Genomic DNA, 9765 nt, shown 5'->3' on the forward strand with positions numbered 1-9765 from the left:
TCCGAGGTTACCGAGCGCCCTGGGGCGTCTGAAGGGGAAGAGCTGGCGCGTTCCGGGAAAAAATCAGGATTTTTATCCTCGAGTGCTCGGGTCTGGGGCATCGCCGGCGTCCGGGGGAGCTTTCCTGCAAACGCATCAGCGGTCGCAGAGCCGAGATAAACAGAACTGCTTAAAGCAGTCTAATAGGTTTATCCCTTGCAGATAAGGCTACGAGCCAGCTTCTGCTGGAGACGGACTGGGAATCCATCCTGCAGATCTGCGACATGATCCGTCAGGGAGATACCCAGTAAGTGCTCTTTGGCTTTTGGATGCGCTGCAAGCGCAGCTTTCCTTGTCTTCGCAAGGTGAAGCGTGAGGGTCTCGGACCCGTCAGCCTGCGGTAGCGCGCGTCTTCTTGCCCCCTTTCAGAAAAGCGTTGGAAAGGCAGTACGGTACGCCCTGATGTGTTGAGGTACTTCCCCGACCTCAGGAGTTGCAGGTTACTGTCTGGCCTGAAATCCTCAGAGAAACTCAAGCTTGAATGCGCTCGTTCCTTCTCTTCGCAGTTTGCCTCAGGGGAATCGCGTAGACCATGAGCTAACTGTACCCTTGTGTTAGGGTGGGGGTTAGCAGGTTATCGGCAGCAGGTGGAATCTCCCCTCGGATTCTTGATTACCTGAGGACGTGTACTCTCTTTCCTTACCCAGAGCAAAATATGCCGTCAGTGCTATCAAGAAGAAAGTCAATGACAAGAATCCCCACGTGGCACTCTACGCACTGGAGGTAACGTCAACCCAAACTGCGAGCACTGCAGGGGCCCAGCTCGCAGGCCAGGGATCTTCACGTCTTTTATAAGCCTGCCTCCTGGGCTGCGCAGTCTGCACGGCGTGCCCTGCCCTGCCCGGCAAGCGGCCGAGTCGCGGCTTGGAGTTTGCCTTCTCCTGGCTCTAGCACAGAGGTTTCATGACTGATCGGCAGGCCATGGTTTTCATTCTTTAATTCCATCTCAGAGTTAGACAGAGCTGGAACTTGAGACACTGTCCCTGGGGGTCTGTCTCTAAATAGCAGAGGTACAAAGGCCACCGTGCAGTTGAAGCGTAGCTAACTCTCCAGCGTGGCAATGTGGATTTCTCTGGCTTGACTGACACTGCCCTAATGCGACTCATTGCTTAAATAGTGCCCCTGTCTTGGTGTGCTGGCCGCAGTAACCTGTAATGTGTGCCGGGACGCATCGCGGGCCACAGAGAAGGAAGAAAGCGGCAGGCTAATATTGTCCTTTGCCCTTGCAGGTCATGGAGTCGGTGGTTAAAAACTGTGGCCAAACAGTCCACGATGAGGTGGCCAATAAACAGACTATGGAGGAACTGAAGGAAATACTAAAGGTGAATATATCGTGTTTTACTATTGTTTTTGAATGAGCTTGTAAGAGAAGCAGCAGCAGGAGAAAATGTGCGCATCCTCTCATTCCCTTTCTGTAAGGAACAGAAAGGAAACTGTTTGGAAACGCGTTTCAGAAAAGAGCAAACTGTGTGGCATGATGTGAAGGGATGAGTGTAGGGAGCTAAGGAGTGCCTGCTAGGGAGAGAAGGTGTCGTGAGAGCAAAGGTAATGTTTGGCTGTTCCGTGAAGTGGGGTAGGAGTATGCTGCAAAGGACTAGACCATGTCATGGTAAATGCTCCTGGGTGCAACGCTTTGCTTGGTTTGAGACAGCAAAGGAAAACAGAGATGGTGGTCTGGCAGTTGCACCAAGGACCTGAGCAGTGGTGAGGTGAATTCCCTCCCGTAGTACAGTATGAGACACACAGGAAGGTAAGCAGCAAGGTGAAAACTGGCAGAAGCTTCCTCTTTATCGTGGCCATTTCATTAGCCTGTGGAATTGTTTGAGGAGCTTTGCAGGATCTAGACCTGGCTGTTTTTAATGACAAGCTGTCACTTGCCGGTTTGAAACAACATGATGCCTGCAAGAGCTCCATGTGTCCTTGGACTGGAGACTTCCACAAGTGAAGTGGAAATGGGAACTTCTGTCTCCAGCTCCCAGACCCAGAACAGCAATGCCCAGACAAGAGCTTGTTAGAGTAGCGCTGTTCCGTCCTTACAGCCTCCGTCTTCTGCCAGAAATAGACGACCGGATGACCCAGATATTTGGTGAATGAGCTGTGCGAGTCCCATCATCTCGCACACCGTAGCAGGGTGTCTCTCTCCTGTCACCTTCCTGTTAGGGCTGACTCAGTCTCCATGCAGGATTTTCTGCTGAGATAGGAACACTGCCGCAATGTGATGGCCAGGTATAGTAGTGCAGCCAGTCCGAGTGCTGAGGAGATCAGATCAAGAGATTTTGTGGTTCTCTCCAGTCCTTGTCTGCCTCAGTAGTTTCATAACTGCTGCAGACCCATTCTCTTCCTACACTTGGAACTTTACTGCTTGTGAATGCCCAATGCTGGTAAAATGGTCTTAGTTCTGATGAGGTTCAAGGCTGTGACATTTGTGGAATGCAGGATTTTGCCAAATCTTCTAGAAGTTTGGAGCTCCAGGAATTGTCAGTAAGTCACACTGTGTGGGCTGAGCTCTCAGCTGAAATAGGAGCTTGACAATGCTCCTCCACTTCCCGGGGGATTTCTGGAGCAGCCGGTCAGGCGAATGTGTGATGACTTGGTCAGCTGATGACAGGGCTGCTCTCAGAGGCTGGCTGGGATAGGAACAGGCTTGCCAAGTTTCCTCCGGCTCCTTGAACTGTGATACAACCACCCCTGCCTCCAAAGGGCAGGCTTCCTAGCTCTCCTTACTGTGTCACATCCCGAGGTAGATTTGGGTATTCCTGGGCAGGAGTCTCGGGGCTGGAGGTGCTGACAGCCTGACACCGACACCCTCCAGCTGTGAGCTTGTGGTGCCCTGTCAGCGCTCGGGTGAGGCGGACTGTGCTGTTCTGCCCAGCTGGGTAGCTGTAGGTCCCGCAATTTTCTAAGTGCGGGATGAGCGACTCTTGTGAGATGTTGGGCAGGCCAGTGCTCGTGCCTGCCCTGGGGAGCGACTGTGCAAGTCCCTATGGGCATTTTCTCAAAGCATCGTAACCGTACCCCTTTTCAAGTTGGTCCGTGCTGCTCTGAAGGACATTTTCTTGTTCGTGCTGGAGGGGGGAAGTGGGGAAGCTGAAGGAGTAGGTAGTCCTTGCTGTGAATTGTCCTTATTGCAGCTTTCTGACAGCTCTTACCTTGCACAAGTACTCTAAAGTCTCTCTTCCCATGAATGGTATTTCTGGCTTCTCTTCTGGGGGATTCACACCATCCTTTGGGTTTCAGGGTCTTTCGCTCAGATTTTTTTTTTTTCCCTCCTCCCTTTCTGTGCAGAGGCAAGTGGAGACAAGTGTCCGCAGTAAGATCCTGTACCTTATCCAGGCCTGGGCTCACGCCTTCCGCAATGAGCCCAAGTACAAGGTGGTGCAGGACACCTATCAGATAATGAAGGTTGAAGGTGAGGACTCTGTGGGCAAAGGTGGGTGGACAATTGGCCAAGCAGCTCTGCTCTGGAGGAGCATGGCAGGAGAAGGAATGGGTGTCAGGACCCTGCCTGGTGTTAGCAAAATCTGGATTTGCAATACTGAGCATTTTCTTGGTGCCCGATACTTGATGAACCTCTTGGAGTGACTGAATCCCGCTACAGAGAGAGGACAGCCCCATTGTCCCAGGATCGGGGGCTGCCTTGCTCTGGGCCTCCAGCCCGGCTAGCAGCTAAGGGTTGGCAGTGAGACCTGAAAAGCAGGAGCTGCAAATGTTCTTCAGGAAAACTGGCAGCAAATCAGCGTGTCCTCTGGGAAGGGATTTACAGTCGGGTGGTTCCTTCCTCCCAGGCTTTCATTAATACCTCCAGGATGGGTCCAGGCTCCTGCTTTCTGACAGTGTCAGTATGGCACTTTCTCTCTTGTCCCGGGGATGGCAGCATTCCCTGTGAGGGAAAGGACGCGCTGCTGTCTCTGCCTCTTTCTGTGCGCCAGAACCTCCACAGGCAGTGGCAAAGCCTGGAGGTCCTGGTCCCCCGCTGAGCCGGTGTTGCCACACTCTTGCCGTTCAAGGGGTGAGACTCAAAGCTCTCTCTGCCCACGCAGTGGGCTTCTTTTCCCCCCATGCTGAGTTCAAGGTCTTGAGAAATAAGCCTTATCCAAAGGGCCCTGATGTCCCTTACAGGCGTGTAAGGGAAACCAATAGGGGATTGTCCTGTGCGTTCGAGAGCGTGGCTGAGAGCCCAGTACTTTGCAGACAGCAGCAAGAGCTGTGTGAGCATTGCCCTCTGGCCTCCTGCAGGAGGAAGATTGCTGTTAGTTGTGTCAGAGTAAGATAATGGTCAGGGCAGGCGTGCTGAGCTGGATCTGACGTGTGGCTGGGACCTACGGCACGAGGCTGTAGGCACCACGGCCTCCCTGTGCGGAGGAGCACTTTCACAACAGGACTCTGTCGCTTTTCCCGCAGGTCACGTGTTCCCGGAGTTCAAAGAGAGCGATGCCATGTTCGCTGCAGAAAGGGTGAGCTCTGCCAGTGGGGGGGAGTTGGCACTGCGGGACAGACCTTGCTCTCCTATCCCCTTCCTACTAAACCTTCAGTTCTTGCATTCCTCCATTTCACGCAGGTTAGAGACCTTGCTGGGTGCACACCCCTCCCAGCTGTCACATGGGCAGTTCTGGGGTGGTGTACAGCAATTTAGCCTAAAACTACCAGAGGGAGGGGAGACTTGACCAGGACAGGGAGTTAGTCTTATCGTACCCTACTCGGTGGCCTTCCAGCAGCATGGCAGCCTGAACATGGCAGCAGGGCATTGCTAAAGCGATTGTTGTGCAGACGCGTTCCTAGAAAATCTCTTGCTGACTGGGAAAGCATCACAGTCTCTAGTAACACGAGAGGAGATAACTTGCGGGGATTAATATTTCCTGTTGAGCTGCAAATGCTTCCAGTCTCCCCCATTCATGAGAGCGCCTTGGTTAGCCATAGGAGCTCCTGAAAGGCTCTGTGGAGACCCTCTCCTTGAGGCCCTCCTCCCCTCCTTACGCAAGTTTCCTTAACCCTTGACAGGCTCCAGACTGGGTCGATGCCGAGGAGTGTCACAGATGTCGAGTGCAGTTTGGCGTTGTGACGCGGAAGGTGGGTGCCGCTCCTGCCCCTCTGGGTTCCCTGGTCCTGCACAGCCCCCCAGGACTTGCAGGACTCCCTCAGCCTGCGTGGAAGCGTCAGGGCTGGACCGCGTTCCCTGGCCACTGGCAAGGAAGTGCCAGGAGTGTCTGAGCGATGTTGTCTAACGGTGAAGGAGTGTCTTGCTGCCGCACTGATGTCTCCCATCCTTTGCAGCATCATTGCAGGGCCTGCGGGCAGATTTTCTGTGGCAAATGCTCCTCCAAGTATTCCACCATCCCCAAGTTCGGAATTGAGAAGGAAGTGAGAGTCTGTGAGCCCTGTTACGAGCATCTCAACAAGTCAGTACCCTTTATGGTGTGTTTCTTTGCCTGCAACAGCTGGGACTGCGAGGGGAGAAGCTTGGCGCGGAGCCACCTTTCTGCAGACCAGAGCGAGGGTTTCCCAAGCTGTGCAGGCTGGGCTGGGTTCCCTTCCTTCCTGGGAACGGGGTTTACAGCTGTAGTGTTGCGCAGAGCTGGGGCTCTAGTGCGGAGGAAGGAGCATTCAGTCTGCACTGTCGCCTCTTTCTGACTACAGGAAAGCTGAGGGTAAAGCTGCTGCCACCTCTGAACTGCCCCCCGAGTACCTGACCAGCCCTCTCTCTCAGCAGTCCCAGGTGAGTGGCTGCCCTGTAGGTGATCTAGTGATCCTGACCTGCTTGTTGATCCCTTTACTGAGCACCTCCTCATCTTTCTGCTTGCAGCTGCCTCCAAAGCGTGATGAGACGGCTCTGCAAGAGGAGGAGGAGCTCCAGCTAGCTATTGCCTTGTCTCAGTCAGAGGCCGAGGAGAAGGAGAGAATGGTTTGTGCCCTGCTTGGCATCTGGGAGTGGTTGTTGCCATACAGCCCAGATGTGCTGGGCATCTCCTAGCTGTGCGGTAACAGATCTCTAGGCATGTCCTGGTGTGAGGGAGTCGCAGGGCCTGTGGAACGAGAGGGTGAAAGCGGAGCCAGGCACATGCTGTGTTGCAGTCCCGAATCTTGGAGGCAGGCTGTGCCCAAGCTGCAAGCCCTGGGGAACGCTGGCCTGTGGGAACTGTACGAAGCATGAGGCTGGGTCTGCCAGCCATGCCTGGCCATTCCTAGGAACCTTGCCCACCCAGTGTGCCCAGTCTGTTGCTGACTGGGTGATTCGGAGGAGTCTGGACGGTCCCTGAGTTGACTGGGTTTTTTTTCTCTTTTGCAGAGGCAGAAAACAACCTACTCCATGTACCCGAAGGCTGAGCCCACACCCGTCACCTCATCAGCCCCCCCGGTCAGCACGCTCTATTCCCCACCTGTGGTACGTTCATGGGAGCCCCTGAATGGGAAGTGGCTGGACGTAGGCCACTTCCCTGGTGCAAGCCTGCCCTGCTTGGGTCAGATTTAATCCCTGTTCTGAAAGAAAAGATTTGCCCCGTGCAATCCCTTGCTCTTTCACAGCACTACTGTGTTTTCAGCAAGAAGGTCTGTACTGAGCCAGCATTTAGGTGCCTCCGCTGCTTCCAGTAGCTGCAGCATGTGCCTGGCTGAAGGAGACGGTTGTCCCCTTTCAGTCTCTTGCTGGTGCTCAGCACTGGTGGTTGTGCGTGGCCAGGTCCGAGCAGGACATCTGTGTGGGAGCTGTGGGTCTCTGGTTTCTCTGAACCGGATTTCCCTGTTTATCTCTTCCCAGAATTCCTCTGCTCCCTTGGCTGAGGACATTGACCCGGAGGTAAGGATCCAGGCTTTACCTAGTCTGTGGCACAGGCTCACTCCCAGCGGGGCTGCAATGCTCATCTTCCTTCTCTTTCTGTCAGCTGGCTCGGTACCTGAACCGCAACTACTGGGAGAAGAAACAAGAGGAAGTTCGCAAGAGCCCCACCCCGTCAGCACCTCTGTCCCTCACAGAGCCAGCTGCTCAGCCTGGGGAAGGCCACCCCGCCCCGCTCGGTGTTGTTGAGGTAAGAGAGGGCCTGGACCCGTGTCTGGCAGCTTCTGAGGGGTGAGGAGTGCCCAACTCCTTTGTTCAGCCCCGTCACGCAGCTCTGCAGGCTTGCTGCTGGCTCTCGGCACAGGAGAGTTGAGTCTGACTGGCTGCCCTGTCCTTCCAGCAGCAGTACCAGAACGGCGAGTCTGAGGAGAACCATGAGCAGTTCCTGAAGGCGCTGCAGAATGCGGTCACCACGTTTGTCAACCGCATGAAGAGCAACCACATGCGGGGCCGCAGCATCACCAATGACTCTGCCGTATTGTCCCTCTTCCAGTCCATCAACAACATGCACCCCCAGCTGCTGGAGCTGCTCAACCAGCTGGATGAGCGCAGGCGTACGTGGAAGCTGCCCAGCCGGGGGTGTGGGAGGGCATCCTGGGGAGGAGCGGGTGGCTGCCGGGGCTTCCCCCAGCACCGGGGTTCGGCATTCCCATGACACAGCCTCTCTGGAGAGAAGCCGGTGCAGTGTGCAGGGGTGGTCCGAGCGCTCTGTGCCAAGAGGGTCCCTGAGGCTGTCTCTTCCCTCCCCAGTGTACTACGAAGGCCTGCAGGACAAACTGGCCCAGATTCGGGATGCACGTGGGGCTCTGAACGCGCTGCGGGAGGAGCATCGGGAGAAGCTGCGCCGTGCAGCGGAGGAGGCAGAGCGCCAGCGCCAGATCCAGCTGGCCCAGAAGCTGGAGATCATGAGGCAGAAGAAGCAGGTGAGGCAGGGAAGCATTTCCAGGGTATCGGGAGCCGCGTCAGCCAGCAGGCCTGCCTGCACCTTGGGCCAGCCCAGGGCTGGCAGGGACGGCAGCCCTGGCAGGAGGGGATGCTGCGGTGTCCTGGCTTCTAGCCGTCATGGCCCTGTTCCCACAGGAGTACCTGGAGATGCAGCGCCAGTTGGCCATCCAGCGACTGCAGGAGCAGGAGAAGGAGAGGCAGATGCGCCTGGAACAGCAGAAGCAGACCATCCAGATGAGAGCCCAGATGCCAGCCTTCTCTCTGCCTTATGCCCAAGTACGGCTGCCGGGCCAGAGACCCTCCTGCCAGGTCCCAGGGGGCATGGCCTAAAGCTTGCTTTTCTTCCCTGAACAGCTCCAGGCCATGCCCGCAGCCAGTGGGGTGATCTACCAGCCCTCGGGGCCCACCAGCTTCCCTGGCACCTTCAGCCCGGCCAGCTCCGTGGAGGGCTCTCCCATGCACAGCGTATACATGAACCAGGCAGCGCAAGGGGGCACGGGGCCGTACACCGCAATGCCCGTCACAGGGACAGGTATGTCGGCGAGCTGATCCCACGTGGGTGGAGGCTGAGCGCAAGGTGGTTGCTTCAATCTCTGCCCTCTCTGCCCCAGATCCCAGCATGGTGAACGCCTACATGTACCAGCCGGGGGCGGGCAGCGGGCAGGCGGCTCAGCAGGGGCAGGCAGTGCCCACCACCACCCCGGCGTACTCGTCCTACCAGCCAACTCCAACGCAGGGCTACCAGGCAAGTGAGGGCAGCCTCCCCGTAGCAGAGCAGCTTGCGGCCAGCTGGGGTGTTCTGCGGGGCTGGCGCAATTCACCCCGTCTCAGTGACGGGATCTCTGAGCGGGAGGGAGAAGTGGCTGGTTGGTCCCAGATCTCTGGATCTGCTGCTCCTTTCACTGTGGGAGTGGGTTGGGGTCAGAGCCAGTTCTGGGCTCCCTGTGGTGCAGAGGGAAAAAGGCACCCTGGTTCCAGTGGAGTGGGGAGAGCGGTGCTGGTCCTGGGGCGTTGGTTTGAGATGAGCCATCGCTGCCTGCACCACCTCTCACCAGCCTCTCCTCCCCAGAGCGCAGCCTCGCAGTCGCAGAGCATCCCGGCCATCTCTCAGGCCCCCCAGTCAGGCGCCATGGGCTACATGGGCAGCCAGTCGGTCTCCATGGGGTACCAGCCCTATGGCATGCAGGTGAGCACTCCCTGCCACACGGGCCCCTTCTTGGGCACCTGGGGGGACAAGGTTGGGTGGTCTCCAGCCCGTGGAGCCTTCCTGGGCCTGTGCTGCCAGTGGCAGGGAAGGGGAGAGGCCTGGCGGAGGCTGTGGGCCTTCACCTCTGCCCTGCGGGCGCTGCGTGTCCCCCAGCCCCTCTGACAGCCGCCCCCTCGCTCCCGCAGGGCCTCATGTCTGCCCTGCCTGGTCAGGAAGCCGCGCTGAGCAGCCTGCCAGCCCAGCAGTCCTACCTGCCCGGGCAGCAGCCCCTCTACCAACATGCATGTTTGCTAACGAAGCCACCTCATCTGTTGCAGATGGCACCTGCTGGGGGGCCCCCCCAGCAGCAACAGCCCCAGCCAGCGCCCGCCCCCGTGCAGCAGCCCCAGGGCAGCGGAGAGGCCCAGCTCATCTCGTTTGACTGATCTCCGCCGCAGGGAGCTGGGGGGCGGGGGGAGGGATCCCGTGTAACACTACTCTTCATCCGGAATCACTTCTCTACTTCAACTACTCGTCCTGCCCTCTCAGCCCCCTCCGCATCTGTCCCTGGCCTGGGGGACGTGGGACCACAGGCTCCCAGCATCGGCTCCGCGGACCCAGCAGCAGGAGAGCAGCCTCCCACCCCGCTCCCTGGGGCCGCTTTCCTGCCTCGCCCCGCCCTGGCTCACCCGCGCCCCTCTGCCCTGGAAGCCTGCGGCCCCCGGGGCCGGGCAGGCGCCGGCCGGGAGCCCGGCCTGCGGGTCCC

At 57.6% G+C, this 9765-nt stretch overlaps 2 protein-coding genes across 2 annotated transcripts in view; one reads left to right on the plus strand and one right to left on the minus strand.

Annotated features, from left to right (window-relative positions):
• The window catches only part of ARL16 (ADP ribosylation factor like GTPase 16), a 1892-nt gene extending 1791 nt beyond the window's left edge, over positions 1-101 (minus strand). The window contains exon 1 of the mRNA XM_009279462.2: positions 12-101. Coding sequence (XP_009277737.1) covers positions 12-101 — 90 coding nt within the window. The remainder of the gene's footprint in view (positions 1-11) is intronic.
• Positions 102-206: 105 nt separating this feature from the next.
• Positions 207-9747, plus strand: HGS (hepatocyte growth factor-regulated tyrosine kinase substrate). Its single transcript, XM_019472113.1, has 19 exons — positions 207-286; positions 687-762; positions 1269-1361; positions 3325-3448; positions 4441-4493; positions 5038-5106; positions 5311-5435; positions 5674-5752; positions 5840-5938; positions 6323-6418; positions 6791-6829; positions 6915-7058; positions 7209-7422; positions 7619-7791; positions 7949-8089; positions 8168-8345; positions 8425-8558; positions 8883-8999; positions 9206-9747. The coding sequence occupies exons 1-19, from the start codon at positions 264-266 to the stop codon at positions 9443-9445; spliced, it is 2217 nt and encodes a 738-aa protein (XP_019327658.1). The 5' UTR covers positions 207-263; the 3' UTR covers positions 9446-9747.
• The last annotated feature ends 18 nt before the right edge of the window (positions 9748-9765 follow it).

This window comes from Aptenodytes forsteri, unplaced genomic scaffold (genome assembly GCF_000699145.1).
Source record: "Aptenodytes forsteri isolate BGI_AS27 unplaced genomic scaffold, ASM69914v1 Scaffold243, whole genome shotgun sequence".
Lineage (NCBI taxonomy): Eukaryota > Metazoa > Chordata > Aves > Sphenisciformes > Spheniscidae > Aptenodytes > Aptenodytes forsteri.

Coding starts and splice junctions, on each gene's coding strand:
- HGS (XM_019472113.1), top strand. CDS start 264: ATGATCCGTCAGGGAGATACCCA. Junction 8,090..8,167: donor TCTCTCTGCCTTATGCCCAA/GTACGGCTGCCG, acceptor TTCCCTGAACAG/CTCCAGGCCATGCCCGCAGC. Junction 9,000..9,205: donor ACCAGCCCTATGGCATGCAG/GTGAGCACTCCC, acceptor TCGCTCCCGCAG/GGCCTCATGTCTGCCCTGCC.